Source organism: Gavialis gangeticus, unplaced genomic scaffold (genome assembly GCF_001723915.1).
Source record: "Gavialis gangeticus isolate Ggan-Ray unplaced genomic scaffold, GavGan_comp1, whole genome shotgun sequence".
In the NCBI taxonomy this organism is placed as follows: Eukaryota; Metazoa; Chordata; order Crocodylia; family Gavialidae; genus Gavialis; species Gavialis gangeticus.
This window is the reverse complement of record NW_017729000.1, coordinates 23,801,438-23,820,788: the sequence shown is the minus strand read 5'-3', so window position 1 is coordinate 23,820,788 and position 19,351 is coordinate 23,801,438. Positions and strand designations below refer to the sequence as shown.

The window sequence follows — 19,351 nt, the reverse complement described above, 5'->3', positions numbered from 1 at the left end:
CCTCCAACTCTTTTTTGCTGTCTGGTCTAGGCACACTTACATCTGTACACTTAAATCTGGATTCTTCACCCTGCAACAAAATGTGGATCTTTTTGTGTCATACTGGGCTATCAAGGGGCCCCTGTTCATGGTGGAAGGTGGACAGCTGGTCCTATGTTTGCAACCTAATGATAGGCATGGGGGGTTAGGGGGAGTTGGTCTCCAGTGTGTTTTGTTGCTGGCAAGTGTTTCATTCCCAGCCCATGGGAGGGCCTTTCACCACTTGTTTCTAATATTTGTATAATAAAGATTTAAAAACTCTCTCTCTCTTCCACTCCCCCCACTTCTCCATTTTCACTAGAAGTACCATCCTGGAATTGAGAACCTCTTTCTAGCAAAAAATATATTGACAGAAATTGTACATTCCCACAAAAATCATGTTTCAATGAATTAGCATTTTCTGGGGAGACCAAAAAAAAGGGTTTCCCCCAGAAAAATCCTTACCTGATTCAAGATGACTTGGGTAACTTTCCAGTGGCGTGAGACTCACCCACTCTGGGAGAGCTCAGTGGGTGCCCCACCTGCTCAAAGCTCAAATCTGAGGAGTCAGAGCAGCTCACTGCTTGGTTTTGGGGAAAAAAATCAAGGGGGATATTTTCAGTTTTTCCAAACTTAAAAAAAAAAGAAAGACATTTCTTAACAGAGACCTTCTGAAAATTGTGGTTTTCCTTCTAAACCAGAACAGAAGCACTTGTCAGAATTTCCCACTGATCAGAAATTAGACCTTTGATCAGCCACAGCTCCTCAGTGACTTGAATAGCTCCTCAGCTTGGCACTACAACAGGGTACTCCAGGAGCTTAAACAGGGACTGGGCCTCGCACGGTAGCCTGCAGTCATGGGAAATTCTGTAGAATTTGCTCTGGGGCAGCAAAACAGGACGAGTGACCATCTGTGGCCAGTGTTCACTCCTTGTCAAACAGGTTCAAATGGCTGAGACCTGAGTGTGAGGTATGATGGGAAGAGAGCGCTTACCGTGTTTGCTTACAGTCACTGCACAGCCAGAATCCTTCTGGCTACACTATGCAAGAGTGTAGGAAAGACCTCTTTGGAGATACAGGGCTAGCTCATTAGCTGGCATGACTGCTTTAACGGAATCATGCCCATTTACACCAGCTGAGGATCTGGTCTGTGGGGGAGTGTACAAGGTCCATGCGAGCCTCATTGCCCTTAGGACAATTATAGCTAAGGCACATCATTTTTGGTGCCAATGGCACATGGCCAGCACCACATCTGGCTGCCTGTCACCCCCCAGCCTGAATGACTCCCACAACCTATTTACAGTTGGGTCAGCTGAGGTCAGCCCTGGTATGAATCCAGAGGGGGGATTGAACTTATGTCTGAAGCCCTAAAAATACATCTCAACTGCTTTTCCACTGCACCCCAAGAATGCAGAGCCATCACACATTGTATATAAGCAAACTCTGCTCTGGAATGGATGGTAGCACCAAGAAAATAACATTAAGGATATCAAGTGCAAGTGAGTATATAACCAGTACATGGATACATGTGTACCTGCCCATACATACGATTGTGTTCGCTCTGTTCCCCATTTGTCTACCTGCACACTCTCCCACGCTCACACTTACACTGTGCCTTTTGCATGTGTACACAGCAAACAACATCAGACTGCTACCTCCCTCCTCCACAGGTCCAGCAACCAAGATGAAACAGCTTGTTTTTATTTTGCTAGAGCTGATGGCCCGCTACAGTGGGCATTCTCAGTGACTCTCTTTACAGACGCCAGTTAAGAAGCTGGCTGACAACAGACTGAAGTGTGGGTGGGTGTGCGGATTTACAGTGAGTAGCAATAAATAAATAAATAAATAAATAAATACAATTGCACATCTTCGTGGAAGGTTTCAAAGTGGAAACCCAGGCTGTCTGCACAGTTCATGTCAAAACAGGACTGTAAGCAGAGTTCGGCTGCCGTCTGCAGGCAGCCAGGCTGCCATCACCACTGCTGGTACTTAGGGCTCAGGTGGCCGTAAGCAGGTTGTTGCACTGAGACCTGCAGTCACAGGCTGGGTAGGTTAGTCTGCAAACAGGACAGTCATTTACCATTAGGACTGGGATGTTTTCCTACTGTCTGAGTTTCTTTCCTATCAGTTGTTGCGGCCTGTAGTGCTCTCTGTCCTTTTCTCTGCTACACAGGTAAAATGATTAGGGGCTTCCTGATCTTTTGAGATGCTGAAAAGTGCTCCTGGAAAGTGCTGGTCTCTCAACTCTTGCGAAGCCAGTGGGGGAATGAGCATTTTACATACATCTGTCGGGCATCCTCCAGACATCATGGACTCAAGCTGTTAATAAACAAACCAGTAGCTTTTTTCTTTAGAGCCCTTCTGTATTGTCTTTGTGTGTTTACAAGCTTGGGGAGCCCAGTGTTCAAGATGTGTATGTGTGGACATGCCATTCTTCATAGGCGTATGAGGAGTTTGGATGTTGTATGGTATTGGTGTGCAAGTGTACAAACTGGGCTTTAGTGATGCTTGCACATTGGTGCTGAAAAATTAAAGGTAATGTAGATCTCCTCTCATCCCTGCTCAGGGCAAAAGCATAGAGTCAGATCACTTTAGGCCATGCTCATGTGCAATGCCATTGAAGCCAGTGCACTGGAGTTAATAGGAGCTTAGGCTGAAATAAGAACTGAGAAAAAGCCACCTGAGGACATCAGTATTTGACCCATCATAATAGTGCTCTTCCTCTTGAGTGGGACAATCTATTGTGCAGGGTACTTGTATGTCTGGAGAGAGACAGGAAAGGTACCACGGATAGAAGCTAAGACGAAGTCAAAGAAAATTTCAACATTCCTTCTCTTTCTAGTCTTTAATAGTTTTCTCATTTTCATTTAAAACCCACAGCCAGCATGCAGACAGGTAAAACCTGGCCATGTTCCTAACCTGGCCTGACCATGCAGCGGTAAGCTTGACATTTCCTCCATTAATTAGCCTATAAAGAGAACAGTGCACCGCTGGAGCTTTCATTCCTTTTACAACTATGCTTTCCAAGGTTGGTGTGGCAGGGAAACCCCTTGGTGTCCTTCTCCCTGTTTGAATACTCAGCTTGTTTGGTGCTAAGAGATCCTTCTTTTGTTGTGCCTTGCCACAACCTTCCCAGGCTGGACACATGGCTGACTCCTGGGAAGTGGTTCTTTCAGTGCAGATACCCCTTTTCCATGTTCCCTACATGCTTGAAGTGCAGATGGATCCTCACTGGTTCTTTGTCACTACTTCAACTTCTCCTTTGGATGACTCCCCATGGGCTGGGATGAAGGCAGTTGCCAAAACAGTAGTTTCCCACAGTGTCCCCAGTCTCAAAGAAGCTTGACTGCACTCCTGCTTTCTATCTTTTCAGAGCCCTGTGAGCTCAGGGTGGTGAGGAAGAGAGGTCTATCCATTCAACTCTCAACCATTCCGGGACAACCAGGAATCTCTGTGGATTAGAGAAGAATGATCAGCCTTTCAGTACAGCTTTTTAGTAGACAACAGACCCCACAGCCAGTCCCAGGAGATAGATTACACCTCCCCAGTTGCTGCTGGTGTCTGCTCTGTCCATCAACCGCAGCCTAGGCACACAAGCACCCAATTCTGATCCTTTGGGAGCTGGTAACAAAACTCTCCATAGCTCCCAAGAGTGTTTAACCAACTGATGGAGGCTCCACTTGTACAAGCACACACACATTGTAACAGTCAGGACTCAGACTGGCAGATTTGGGTTGCAAAGCCTGGGGTCCATGCACTCAGTACACACCAGATCCCATCGCAACCAGGGAAAGCCCTCTCTAGGATTTATGAGTTGGTAAGTGCCTCCCTCTTTCAAGTGTCTGAGGATATTATCTAAACTCATACACAGCTAATTGTTGGCCTATCACTTGTTCACAGGACTCCTCAGTTTCCCCTGTCCCCCTGTCCCCGCAACCAGATGGGAAACCCCATTACAGTACCACTTTTAGGAGATGACACCCTAGCTTTCCTTGATTATATAAGGTGTTCAGCCAATTAAGCGATGAACCTGTTTGACGGACAGAAGACAAGGAAGCTCTTAAGGTCTTGAAAATGAATGGATGTCAGAATACCGGAGATAACTGGTTCCTATTTTTGAATGGTGTTTTAATGAACATGACTTGGTTGTTTTTGAAATTAAGGCTTTCAAAGGAGGGAAAAAGATATTTTGTGCCGTGAAGCACAATACATCTCCTGAAACATTTTGGGGCAAAGAAAAATTAAATAAAGCCCCATTTCTGGTGTGAATAGGCTCATTTCCATAATAAGAAAGGGTCCATGAAAGTGGTAGCTGCCAATTCATTTCAGTTTCTAACTCTGGCTTCAAAACTATCCAAGTTGTTTCTGCTCTATAAAAATGCAGCCCACCCTCTGCACTTCCTTCCTTCCTTCCTTCCAGAGGAGGGACTAAGTTTTGTGATGTGAATCTGATCATCTGCAAGACTTAGAAACCTATTTTGAGCAGTCCTCCCTCTTGAAAGGGGAGGATGAGTCTTGAACTCATTGATATGGGAAACACATTTTGCACAAGGTTTTGTGTTGCACAGCATGAAACCAGAAAAATGAGACTTTTTTTTGGAAACCAAAGCAGCATTGGACTTGCCCTGCTGAGGCACAAAATCAGCCTGACAACTGGAGGAAATCTGTTCAGTAATGTAGTCCCTGGCAAAAGCTATGGGACTGCTGCAAAGACACTGCCTCCCCACCCCCCCGGTCAATGAAGAGATGCCATGCACTTCACTAGCTTTAGATACGGTGTTTATATGAATGATACAGCAGGAAACCACCAAACTTTCTGCTATGACTTTTACAGACAAATGGATTCCTGAGCTGAGGGGAAGACTCTCTTATGGGTTCTCACCTAAATGAATGAGTCAATGAGTAATTCTGCTGCTTGCCCTATGAGTCATTAGAACTTCTACTGCTGAGTGCTCAAATTTCCACTCATGCCATATCACAGAGCAATGGCATTATTTTGGCAGCCCTAGCTGTAAGTGGGGGAAGGGAAAAGGGTGCAGATAGGATTTAATGAAAGTGAAGGGGACAGATATATGTTGGACTAGATGCAGACATGGGATGGGAAGAGTCAGTGTAATGTTTTCCCACATCAGTACCAGTGCAGCACTGTCTTGATAGGCAGCACATTTAGGACACCAGACCTGGCCCCTCGTAGCTCTGACACTGTCACTTGATCCTGACCTTGCAACATCAGTTGACTAATGTGGGTTGGAGCCTCTCATAAAAAGAAATTCTTGTCCGTGATAGGTTATGCAGTGTTTTTTTGTCAAGTGTTTTGGTCAAGTAAAAACCTCCAAACACACTGCTGACTCAGCTCTGTGTGTGTGTGTGTGTGTGCGTGCGTGCGTGCGTGCGTGCGTGCGTGTGTGTGTGTGTGTGTGTGTGTGTGATGACTGTTCAGTAATAATGGAAATTACAAATACTAGAGATACAATATTTAAGGAAACAAAACTAAACCCTGAGGACATGCATGAATGTTGAAACACTAATTGCCATAAAGGTTTCTACTGTTCACAAAAGGAAAAAAAGGGAAGAGGATCTGGTCCTGGATGTTTCCCTTCCTAAAAAAGGCTATGGACTGTAGGTATTTCTATTGTCACCGATAGTAAAATACATGAGGGGTTTTGTCTGAGACCCATTTAACACTAGTCCAGTGGAAACTGAATTGGTAAATAATCTTTTTCTCATGAGCAACATTTTGTTTGTCACTTCATTCACAAGATATCAGATGCTATTGGAAGTTAAATAACTCATAGTTCGTATTCCAGAGAGCTCACCAACTAGAAGTACATGGGATCAGACAAGAAACGTTTAAATTTCTTATGTGGAATGTAACACATACAGTATTGAGGTTCCATTTATTTTGGTGGACAACGGTACCATGGCAGGTGCAGGGAAAGACCCAGAGCTAAAGGTTTAATAGCAAGCTGAACATAAAGCAGCAAAGGGGAAACCTAACATATTAGGTTCAGTAACATAACATGAACCCCCCTGGAGCTGTTTTTTCCCACATGAAAACTGGAATCAAGGAGTGAAACTGCTTTTCTTTTCTTCCTAAGTTGGAGCCAAAAGGGATCTTTTTCAGTTTCCCTATAGGTGGAGCTTTTGAGCTGATGTTCACAAGGAAACTTAAAGAACCTGAAGCTTACAGAAGCTCCAGCCTGCAACTTCCAACAAAAGATTGCATTGCTTTTTCTAAGGGATTTGCTTCAAAATAAGAGGAAAATATATGTTGGGTAAATAATGTGCACAGATTGAGAATCAGGACATCCACAAAGCAGAGCAGGGCTCTGCAGGACTGGAACTGCAGCATAATACCTTCTCCTCCAAGTCTGGAAGAGCTACATCCTGGCTGTGTTTCACACCCAATTTTGGGAGCTGATGACTTTTCTCAGCCATCATTAGTCAAACTATGAGGGTCCTTACTTAGCAGTGTGCCTGAATAAGAACTAGAGAAGTAATTGATTTTTGATCTGCAGACAGCTTATGAACTATTGTTGTGATAATTTCTAAATTCAAGCTGCATTTTCTAAATTCAAGCTGCTTTTGGCTAGTTTTGATGGGACAAATAGGTCATGTTGCCTATTCCTACTCCCCAATTTGATAAGCTTAACATTTAGACTCAGGTTTCCATAACACTGATCATAGTTTCACTCATTTCTTGTGAATACTTTTTAGTAGTTACTTAAAACATACTGTTTCTTTCCTGTGACCTCCTGTTCTAAGATATATGAAGAGAGACTGCGGGACCTGAACCTGTTCAGCCTTCGCAAGAGAAGGCTGAGGGGGGACCTTGTGGCCATCTATAAACTCACTAGGGGGGACCAGTGGGGTTTGGAAGAGACCTTGTTGCCCCAAGCGCCCCCTGGGATAACAAGGAATAATGGCCACAAGTTGTTAGAGAGTAGATTTAGACTGGACATCTGAAGGCACTACTTCACAGTCAGGGTGGCTAGGATCTGGAACCAACTTCCAAGGGAAGTGGTGCTGGGTCCTACCCTGGGGGTCTTTAAAAGAAGGCTAGATGTCTACGTAGCTGGGGTCATTTGAGCCCAGTTTTCTCTCCTGCCCAGGGCAGGGGGTCCGTTTTGAAGATCTACAAGGTCCCTTCTGACCCTACTTCTATGAATCTATACACAGCTAATGAGCACAAAAAAGGAAGGAAAAGTTGTACAATATTCCTTGCACTCTGATCACTCCTTGTCCCCCACATTCAGTAATGCTGGGCAGTTCTCATCTTCTACCAGCTTGTCTCTCATGTAGCCCAGAGGTGTGACTTCAGTGTTGTGCAGACATTGCCAAGCTCACTTTTTAATGCTGCTAGCTCAGCTGCTTTCAGCATGGAAGCTGTGACAGCCCAGGTTTCAGCACCAGCTGTACAAATCTCCCTGGGACCCAAGTACATACTTGGGCAGCAAGCCAGTTCTGAAGCCCACTCTGCTACATCTGTACTGCTCCAGGTACGCTAGCTAGCCAGGTTCAAGCTGGCTTAGGTAGCAACTCCAATCACATCTCCCAACTGCAGCTCAGAGGCAGATCCTCAGCAGGTATTTCATGCTTGTAGCCAGGGACTCCTGAAGATAGTGATGGGGGTGTCTGCTTGGTAAGGGTATATTTTATTTTCATGCTTTCCATTTCATCCAATGCCTGTGAGCCACATACCTCACAGAGAAGAACTTAAAAGTGAGGACCACATTTCTTCTCCAGCGTGTTGTGTTCTCTTTATTGGGACTCTGGTCTTTGTCAGTATGAGAAGGGCTATTGTCTGAGAGGATTTGGGGTTTCTGGAGGATCCTCACAACACAGAATATGTAAAAAAAATCCTCATTTTCTTTTCTTTGTTGGGCAGATTCATTATTTTTTCCTGCCAAAGCAACCCTGTTCCCCTTTGACTTTATGGAAAATAACAGGTTTGGATGCATTATACTGTATAATATACACTAATTGAACCACTCTATTAACAAACACGCACTCTTAAAAAGGTCATTTAAAAACAATTAACAGCTTGGCTGAATGCCAATAGAAAACACCAGGGCAGTGGGCATTAATCTTCCTATTTTATTCTCTCTAATGTAGAGACGATTGACACCCATTGCAGCACTGGCTTCCCATCTCTCTAGCCCTTCCAGCCAGAAGGAGCCCGTGTACTTTCTTGTATTGCCTCCTGGAAAAGCCTGAAAATTTAAGCCTTGGTTCCACCTTTCTTTCCATTTAAACCTGGGGGCTAGTAGGTTGACCTGGAGAGAGGCACCTATAAGGCAATGAACACCCAACATTGTGCAGTGAGATTCCTCTACTTTTATTCCCTGGCTCTAAAAGCAATCCCTGCTCAGTGTGAGGATGAGGAAATCTGGCCCATGGAAATGTAGGTCAAAGTCAACCTCTAATGACCCTGTAGAGTTGTTGTATCATATGGCTTGAGCGCCCTGGAAGAATGACAGCCAGCTGACAGCCCAATGAATCTTATGCTAGTGGCAGTTTCAGGTGCAACACCTGTACATGTACCATAGTATCTGCATTTGGGACTAACAGAGTGGTAAATGGTCAGGTATTACTGGGAGGGGTTGATACTACTGTCCAGGGAACATAGCCTGGCAGGCACAAGGCAGAAACTAACATGTTGTCCAAGGTGCTAGGTGTGGTAGCAACGTTAGGGGTTATTACTTGCCATGCCTAGTCCCCCTGCTCTTATAAAAACACTTTGTTAGGTAAGCTAACTGGGCTAGGTCCATCATTGTTGTAGCTTCAATGAAGACAGCAGGTTGCGACAGGAATTCACCAAGCGCAACTAATTTTATATAGAAACAAAATTGTACTGTGTTGGAGAACAGGAAAAAAAAATACCTCCATGCTTTCATGTGATTCTCCAGGACCCAAGCTATGGTGAAGACTGGCCAGATCCTGATGTTGATGACAACTATGTAGATCAGGAATAATTCCAGTGAAGTTACCAATTTAACTCTACCAAGATCTACACTGGTGGAGCCGAGGTTGACACCTGACCCCCAACATTCCCTTGGTTGGGGGTGGGGGCTGTTAATCAGGTTTGTATCTTGGGCCTCAACTCTTCTTTCTCTTGCACTAATGCAAATCAGGAGTAAACCCTCTGAAGTCAACCAGTCTGATTTTCCTCTCCTGTCCACTGCTGTAATTATTGGCCTCAGTGGGAGTAATTCCAGAGTTGCAGCAGGGTAGCTGGAAGAAAAACAGGACCCACAGATTTACACCACTGTAAAACTGGTGCGAGAGGAATACCAGTGTGCAGCCACATCCAGACAGTGATGGAAGGCAGGGCTGGCTTCTCCACTAAGAGCACAACCTAAAGAATTCTTATTTATGGTTTCTGAATGTGTGTGCGCACGCAGAACGGAGGCGGAGAAAACAGCAATTAAAACAAAACATCAGGGCACTTTTCTGAAACATCTGCCTTGTAAAAGCGAAAATCAGATGTTGCTCTGGAATGCTAACTATGCGCTGCTCCGGGTAACGCAGCGGGAGCTGCTGTTTGCCTGACCTCCCCATGACATTTCCTCTGACCCACTACTTGAGCTCCTCAGCATGCACAAACCAAAACATAAGCTTCAAAACAGAAGGCAGTTGTAGGGATCTCTAAATCCTTGCTTGGGACTCCCAGTTTCTCCTTCCGTATAAGGCTGTGAGGAACAGGCCTGATAACAGGATGAGACACCTGCATACAGAGTGTAATGATTGAGAGATGGGGCTGGGCGCTAGGGAGAGGAAAGCTACAGCCTGTGTGCAACCAATTGCTAACAAACAAACCAGCTGGATGTCATTCACTGTATTACACTTCTTTATAGTAATAAATCATGAAATAAGGGGGAAACTGAGGGAAATGCTTCTATTCTATTGTAAATTACACATTTTTTACTAAATTGCAATATATACATTATAGGCTCCAGGACAACCATTTTATATGGGCAGTAAGTTGTGGGGAAAAGAAAATGACATTTGCAAGCCAGCTAAAGTATACAGTGAGCAACTGGGACTTTTGCTGGGGGTTCATTGAGGGCTGAAGAGACAGAAATCCACAGGCAGTGGAAAGTCTCTGTGGTCTCTTCTACTTCCTCAGTTCAGAGGAGTCCCTGGAGCATGCATGTTCCCCGTGGGGCAACCCCCCCAGTGGAGCAGCACTGTTGCTCATGAAGTGATATTTTTGAAGGAAATAAAGAATGGGTTACATTTTTTAGCCAACTCCAGCAGATATATATTTGTGCGAAGGAGGAGGGGACCATGGCTTAAACCTATCCTGGTTGGCACAGAAGTACTTCCTCTGGTTTTGGCAAATCTGCCTTGTATCACACCACAACAGCCAACATGAAAGAACAACCTGAAATTCAGCTTGCCACCACAGTCACAACCCTGCTCCATTTCCCATCCGAGATAAAATCAGTGCATCCTGGGATCACAACACTAGATTGTGATGATGTGGTGTTCTCACGTTGCAATGTGGTAATACTACCTGTTTTTATCCTTACGCAAGGTTACAGCATGACACCTCTAATGGGTAGTTACTAGTCCATCTCATATCTACTAAAGGCAGCCCTAGCTTTAGAGAGAGAGAGTCTATGCAGTGATTCTAAGTGGCTGGATGTCTCAGTCTATAGTGTGCCAGTGAAAGTCTACCTATTACTGTACTAGAAGATTCAAATCAACTGCTGCAAATGGTCATAGCCCCACTAAAACCAATATAACATGTATTGATACTGATTTGCAACATAACTATACTGAATTGCACCAACCAAGGATCTAGCCCAACGTAACTTGGAGACTCCTGAAACTTGGAGGAGTGTGCTTGGTTTAAACAGGCTGGACCTGTGGGAGTGCACAGAAAGAGGGACAAAACCATTAGGGAGGGGGAGATGGAGGACTCCTGAACATCTCAAGCTGCATGGAAAAGTTCAGAGGGTTTGTGAAACTAGTTGCGCTTCAAAAGCCACTTCCCTCTGTAATTTAAATGTGCATTTTTTCCAGGGCTATTCAGCTTCAGTTATTTTTATTCAGTTATTCGGACTTTTCCAGTTAAATTTTGGGAGGAAAGGACCTTTCTAACAGTGGCAGCAGACGTGTACGACCCAGGTATATGGGTTGTTAGGATTAGCTTGTTTTTCCTTCCCTACTTGGCTCCTTTTTTACTTTCCTCTGATTTCTTTTCCCTCCTCTTTCCATCTGCTCCACTTCCCATCCTATTTTTATCACTTCTCCTAGGAGGAACACAAATCTCATGATTATATTTCAGCCAAACTTCTAAACCAACTTCAACAAGGATAAAGACACAGGTCTAAGATCTCTGGCCCCATTACTCATAGTACCTGAACACTTCACAGTTTACAACTGCTACCCTGAGAAGCCAAGCAGGAGTAGTGTCTCTGTTTGACAAATGAAAACCAGAGGAACAGAGAGAGTAACCAGCTTGCTTAAGGTCACACAGTTTATGATAGAACAAGAAGTGAATCCAGGTCTCTTAGTTTCAGAACGGTGCCCTAACCCCAGACTCATGCTTTCCCTGTTCTAACCTGTCTTATTTTTGTTCCACAAATTTAACTTTACATTACCACTTGGTAGCAACATTACCCATCATCAGTGCAGACTCAGATTCTCACTCATTTATCATGGCATAAATCAACAGCCCCAATGCTACCTCTAAGTGTCATTGTGACTAGCAAAAACCATTGGCTTTTAGCATGACTAGTCCAGCTGCTAAATTCTAAACCTGAATCATCTTTTACTTCAACAACATCCATACAGAATTTTAGATGTAAGGTACTTCTTCCCCGCTGGCATTGGATAATTGGAGAAATTCTAGTTTAGCCAGAATGGAACAGCTGCAAGACAGCGGGAGTTAAAGCAATGTTTCATAGTGCTTAGGGTCAGAAGGGACCTATACAGATCATCAGGTCCAACCCCCTGCCCCGGGTAGGAATGAGTGCTGGGGTCATAACACCCCAGCCAAATATCTGTCCTCTTGAAGACCCCCAAGGTAGGAGAGAGCACCACCTCCCTTGAGATCCCATTCCAGAGCCTGGCAGCCCTAACCATAAAGTAATGCCTCCCTGATGTCCAGCCTGAACCTGCTCTCTAACAAGTTGTGGTCATTATTCCTAGTAACCCCTACTGGTGCCTGGGGGAACAGAACCTCCCCCAATTCCCACTGGTCCCCCCTGGTGAGTTTGTAAATGGCCACCAGATCCCCTCTCAGGCTTCTCTTGCGGAGGCTGAATAGATTCAGACCCTTTAGCCTCTCTTTATAGGGCCTGACTGACTGCCCCTTGACCATGCAAGTGGCCCTCCTCTGGACTCTCTCAATGCTAGCCACATCCCTCCTGAAGTGCAGCACCCAGAACTGGACGCAGCACTGACCAGTGCTGCATAGAGGGGAAGGATCACCTCCCCAGACCTGCTTGTGATGCATCTGCAGATGCAGGACATGGTGCAGTTAGTCTTACTGACTGCTTCCTCGCGTTCATGAGGAATGTTATCCTATTCCTCCCCTTGTCTGTCCCAGATTTTCTGCCCTGCATCTTTTAAACCACTGAACAATTTGGACCTGTGTCCCACAAGTGCTGTTACTCCCTGGAAATGCTGTAAAATCAAACTATGAAATCTCCACCCTGGTAGCAATTTGTGACTATATGGGAGTCAATAGAGTTTTGCCATGTTACTTGCCAGTAATGATTTTTCCTCCCTTGGATTTCCATGACGAGTGCTTGCTTGTGCATGCTCTCTGTCTCTCTCCCCTGTCTGAAAATATTTTCATGTGTTGCTTTTGTGCAATCAGATATGATTTCCTTAGCCACTGTAGAGTGAATTGCCTTTGGGAGAGGAAAGCCCATGGAGATGGAAAACGCTTCCTTCAACCTGATCAGAAGGAATGAATGAGCTGGCTTACCCTGAAGAATAGGTAACTGTTTTATTCCTATCCAGCAAATCTTTCAGGAAATGTTTTATTATTGTCAATGAGGAAAGGAAGAAAGGTTAAGTTTTTATAGAAAGCAGAATGCTCTGTGAGAGATTTGATAGGGGGGATGCAACGGAAAAAGAAAGCACGTGGTCCTGACAACTCAGTAACAGCTACATCATGATAACAGAGCATGTGGTGACAGCTGGGTGGTTTGCTCTGGCAACAAAAATGAGACTGCACCAATTTCTCAGGTGGCAGCACAGTCTGAGAATGACTGAAACGCGGTTCTATTTTGTCTGCACTGCAGGACCAAAATCTAAGATTTAACCATGATAGAGGCAAGCGTGTTTTAACCAAACTGCCTAGCAATGCATAATATAAACAGGGCCCCAGTCCCTAGCTAGTGCATCCCATCACTGCTTGTTACCAGTGATGGCAGGCAGCGTTCTACAATGGGTTCCAATGTAGACCGGACGGGTCTCTAGCCTGGGTTTAAACACAGTAACTGATGCAAGAGCTTCAGCAGCTACAGTTGTACAATAGTACTAACCTGAAATTCTCCCTCCCCCTGCATGGACAACGGAGATTCTGGCTGTACTCATCTTCTCCCTTTCTCAGCACACTTATATATGTACTTGCCATGGTATCTGAATAGCTGGGACATGGCACTGAACTTTTGGCTCAAAACAGAGCAGAAATGTATAGTGAATCCAGATACTAGTTGGTCTCTCTAAAAATATGGGCACAGAAACTGCTCTCCTCTGTTGCCAATGAAGTGGGATAAGAAGAGTGGCCACTGACTGATTGAAACAGCAATGAAAGAGGGGATGAAATGCAACTGCAACTGCCGGTGTTCACCAGTCCAGAATGCTGCACAGAAAGATAAGAGTACCCTTCATTCCTCTCAGGATTACACGTACAGCCATTTATTGTCAGTGGCCACTCTTCTTATCCCACTGTGCAACACCTTCTGTGCGACAGGCTCCACAAGGCACCTGGAACTGGCTGGTGCAATCACTGCCTGTTGGAACAAAGGGGACCTTCCCACTACCATCTCCGTCAAGGGCTCTTGCTGCTGTTAGTAAATTCCAATAGCAAGAGCCCTTAACAAAAGTGTCACTGGCATTTGGGTAGTGCTGAACAGTATACGTGGGGTGAAAAGGGAGCTGCCTACTTGATTAAGTCTTAACACTGACTTCCTTATAGATCGTTTGCTTGTTTATTTGTTTTTCCTTTGGTTCGCCAAACCTGCCTTCTCCAGTGATTTGATTCATCAGAGTTTGAAGAATTTGAGAAATTGAATCTATCCTCGATGAAAGCTTCCAAGAGCCTGAAGCCTGTTATTTACTGAAGAGGCACAGTGGCCAGGTACAACCTCCCTTTCCTGCCAAGGGTGTGTGATTCAGTACTGACAGGGGGAGAACCTTTCTAGGAGTGAAATAGGAGTTCAGCTTCATGACGCATCCAACTCTTGGCCTCTCTGTTGGGCCTGACAACTGGGTAGTGAGTGTTGATTTTAGTGGTGTCTGGCCACCTCCTTGGTAGGAAACACAAAGAAACACGTCAAGCTCATTTACGTAGGCAGCCTGAAAACTGCTTTTCAGCAGGGGTATGGTAACAAGGATATAGAGCTCTCAGAGCATGCTAGGCCCATTAAAGACCAAGTTAAAAAAAAACCCAATCAACCAAGATTTTCAACCCTGACTTATAATTAGGGTGCTTCAGGTTTTAAGTGCCCTAGATAAGATCATTTAAGGAGGCCTGGTTTTCATAGGGCAGGTGCTCAGCATGCTTTCAAAAGATCCACTATGCTGGAGCTCCCCCATACCAAACCCTCCCAATAACTGGTGCTGGATTGCACCTCTTTGTGGGCTGGATCTGGTCCATGGGCCATAAGTTACAACCCCTGGGCTAAACCATAATCAAGACAATAAAACTCATAAATCACTTTTGAAAATATTAGGCAAGGTCCCTGTCCTGTATAATTTTAGAAGCAGCTTAATGAGGAAGATAAAAAACAATAGGGCCATGAGTGAGGGAAAACAGGGGGTACAGTAACAGGATCACATGGTTCCTTGGTGCTGGCATGTGCACATTTTTGAAGGTCCAAAGAAATATGACTATGACATTAAAACTGGTCCTGACTCTTATGAAGGAAAACTTTTTGGACACTTGGCTTCACACAATGGAAATACTTCAACAGATGTAAGACAATTGCTTCTGGAATCTGAGTATGAACTATGACTCCCCCTTGACTGCAGAACAGTTGAAACAATTTCTGGGAAACTTCAAGTATATTTTTGGTGGCTTATTCATACTATATCTCTACTGTTGTGCTATACAACAGTACAGAGGGAGAAACTAATAATGTTCCTTATTTTGAAAAGTTCAGTTTGGTGACCATTAGGCCTGTGTGACTAGGCAGCTATTTGATCCAGCTTCGGATTTGGCCGCTTTGGATGCCAGCGATCTGATCCGGAGCTCCAGACCGGGTTTCCACTTTGATCCGGCTGAAGTGGCTTTGAAGCTCTGGAGCCACCTCAGCGATCCGGTCATAGGGTATAATGGGGAATCAATGAAGCCTGCCAAGTTTCAAGAAGATTGGTGTAGGGGTTTGGGGGTAGCTGCACCCCAAATTCTCGAAAGCAAAACTCATGTCACGTCTATGTGCTACAATGCAGGGGGGTGAAAACTGCAGGGGTAGTAGCCCCTGGTGAGGCCACAAAGCCTGCCAAGATTCAAGGAGATAGGTACAGGGGTTTGGGGGAAACTGCACCTCAAGCTGCAGACAAGCAAAACTCATGACATGGGTGACCCTGTGTGTGTTAAGATGCACTAGGGTGACAGCTGCAGGGATGAAGCCATGCCTGCTTCAGCCATGAAGCCTGCCAGCTGTCAAAGAGATAGGTGCAGGGGTTCTGGAGCCCTGCACCCCTAGCTGCTGACAGGCAAAACTTGTGACATGGGTGTTTGTGCAACTGTGTCTGTCTGGAGGCGGGGGTGGGGAGACATTACTGCAGGCCTGGCTGCTAAGCTACTGTGTTACCAGTTACCAACCAATCATGATTCACTCAGGCACCAGCTCAGTACAAAGTAGCTAGCTAATGTAGCCAGTTATTTACCAACGGTTAACACCTACAAAACCACAGACTAAGGAGAGGAAATAATCAATACAGACAATCAACTGCCCCAAGACAGACACAGTTGCACAAGCACCCATGGCACGAGTTTTGCCTGTCAGCAGCTAGGGGTGCAGGGCCCCAGAACCCAGAACCCCTGGACCGATCTCCTTGACAGCTGGCAGGCTCTCTAGCCACAGCAGGGGCTACCATCCCTGCAGCTTTCACCCTGCTGCACCTTAACACACACAGTGTCACCCATGTCATGAGCTTTGCCTGTCAGCAGTCAAAGGTGCAGGGCCCCAGAAGCCAGACTCCCCTTTCCTCTATCTCCTTGATAGCTGGCAGGCTTTGTGGCCTCAGCAGGAGCCACCACCCCTGCAGTTTTCACCCCCCTGTGGTGTAACACATACATGTGACATGAGTTTTCCTTTCAGGAATTTGAGGTGCAATTCCCACCAAACCCCTGCACCTATCTTCTTGATACTCAGCAGGCTTCATGCTCTGAGCATTGGCTACTATCTCTGCAAGTTTCATCCAAATCAGACAAAAAACACCAAAGTTATAGATTCCCCATTATACCCTGTGGCCAGATCTCTGAGGCAGCTCAGAAGCTTTTCCGAAGCAGTTCAGAAGCTCAAAACTACTTCAGAAAGCCTAATGAAGCCAGTGCTTGAATCTGGACATGCTTCTTCGGATGCCAAAGTGTCCGTAGCTTCTCTGGATCTGAAGCATGGTCCAAAGCCTCGCACAGCCCTAGTGACCATCCAATCCACGGATAAAGCAGTGAACATGTAACCCAGTGACAATGCTGAGTGCACTCACTGGTAGCTTTGGCTGTTACCCCAATGCAGAAGGATGACGATCCCTATAAGGAATTCCTTTGGACTTCTATTAAGGCATTAATCAAGTTGACAACCCACCATTAAACCTATCTATGCTGAAATATTGTTAAGGGTCTGGCTTGCAATAATGAATTTGAAGTAATTTAAAGTGAAACTAAGCACCAGGGAAAGAGGTTTCACATTAGACCTGTCAGCTAACTTATTTTGAGGGATACGTGTTCAACTTGAAGTCACTTAAGTCTGTTATCCTGCTTTCTTCTTATGAACTGGCAGGGCTCTGGAAACCTACCAGAATGAAACACTGCAATAACAAAATAACATTAACAGCAACAACCCTACAACCACCCAGTGGTTTACTTATAGCCCATTTAACCAGCTAACCATGCAGAAGGACAGATCATCAGTTTTTTCCATGGAACATTTTGAGTGAAACTTCAAAATCCTTCCATTGGAAAAACTTCTCAGGTCCAAAATAGCATTTCTAATAAAAATATATGTATCTGAGACAGTCTTACCCCAGAGTAGCCCACATGTCAATGATTGACTGTCATATGGAAGGAGATCCAGGGGCAAATCCTTGCTATAAATCAGGGGTCAGCAACCAATAGCCCAAGGGCTGGATCTGGCCTGTGAAGTCTGGATATCAGCAGTGTTTTGGTAGCTGGGCCATTTGGCATAATTTTAGTGCTGGGGCACTTCTGCAGTGAGGCATATGTGCATTGCTTAGCAGCAGACGCATTAAAAATGTTGAATCAAATGGAGCTGCAGTACGTTGGCCTGTTGCTCCGAAGAGGCTGCTGACCCCTGCTCTAAATGATTAAGATTTTAGAGACACTCAAATAGCAAGTGAGAACCCAAACCACATGGCTCATCCTAGCTGAGAATCTGACGCTTTAACTGGAGTGACTAAGGTAAGCCCCACCCTACTGCTCATCAGATGTGGAGACACAGGTTCCTTCTGACCACACTCTGAATCATGGAGAGCAGGGGTTTGAACCTGTGTCTTCCACATCAGTCCCCCAGCCAATGTGTTTACCAGCTATTCCTGGGAGATCTCAGTGTCTCAGTTTTTCTAAGAAAAATCTTCCACAGGCTTTGGGCTTATTGTAACAAAGGGTAGCTACACACATGACACACCTCTGCTCTAACGTGTGCTAATTAGCACACACAGGAGCAGACTCAGTTAATCAAGTCATCTGTTAGTTTGCTGGATTATGCTTATTAGCGTGCTCAAGCAGCCTCCGTGTCATGTATATTCGGCATCCCCACATTTCAAAATGGTGGCAGGGGCGCTTTAACTAAAGCTCATCAGACAAGCTTTAGTTAAAGCGCCCCACCACCATTTTGGAGCATGGGATGCTGAATATGCATGATGTTGTGGGCACATGTTAATTAGAGCAGCTATCAGAGCCTCTTTAATTACAGTGCCCCCTACCCCTCCACACACCCTGGAGCATGTGTATACATGCCCAGAGAGATTAAGGCTCCTGTTACTTTAAGGGTGCAGAAGCAGCAGAGAGAGCCTTAGGCAGGGAAAGCTATTCATAAAAGGCTGCCAGGGAACAGGTATTCAGGAATTTACCTGATGCCAGCACTTACTCCAGAACTAGCTGTGCTACGGTAGCACCATGAAATCACAGAATCATAGAAGTCAGGTCGGAAGGGTCCTTGTAGATCTTCAAGTCCGACCCCCTGCCTGGGCAGGAGAAAAACTGGGCTCAAATGATTCCATCCAGGTAGGCATCAAGCCTCCTCTTAAAGACCCCCAGGGTAGGAGCCAGCACCACTTCCCTTGGAAGTTGGTTCCAGATCCTAGCCGCCCTAACTGTGAAGTAGTTCTTACGGATGTCTAACGTAAACCTACTCTCCAACAACTTGTGGTTGTTATTCCTTGTCATGCCAGGGGCGCTAGGGGAAACAAGGTTTCTCCCAAACCCTTCTGGTCCCCCCTAGTGAGTTTATAGACGGTCACCAGGTCCCCCCTCAGCCTTCTCTTGTGAAGGCTGAACAGGTTCAAGTCCTGCAGTCTCTCATTGTAGGGTCTGCCCTGTTGTCCCCGGATCATTTGGGTGGCCCTCCTCTGGACCCTCACAATGTTGTTCACATCCCTCCTGAAGTGGGGCGCACAGAACTGGATGCAGTACTCCAACTGTGGCCTGACCAGTGGCGCATAGAGGGGGAGGATCACCTCCTTGGTCCTGCTTGAGATGCACCTGTGGATGCATGACAAGGTCTGGTTAGCCCTGCCAACCGTGACCTCACACTGTCTGCCCATGTTCATCTTGGAGTCAATAATGACTCCAAGATCCCTTTCTGCCTCCATGCTCTCAAGAAGGGAGTTTCCCATCTTATAAGTGTGCTGCTGGTTACTACTGCCCAAGTGCAGCACCCTGCACTTGTCAGTATTGAAA

General features: G+C 45.5%; 1 protein-coding gene across 1 annotated transcript in view; it reads right to left on the bottom strand.

Annotated features, from left to right (window-relative positions):
• Positions 1-1,698: 1,698 nt before the first annotated feature.
• ADRB2 (adrenoceptor beta 2) overlaps positions 1,699-19,351 on the bottom strand; it is a 53,045-nt gene continuing 35,392 nt past the window's right edge. The window contains exon 2 of the mRNA XM_019506424.1: positions 1,699-3,469. Coding sequence (XP_019361969.1) covers positions 3,435-3,469 — 35 coding nt within the window. The 3' untranslated portion in view covers positions 1,699-3,434. The remainder of the gene's footprint in view (positions 3,470-19,351) is intronic.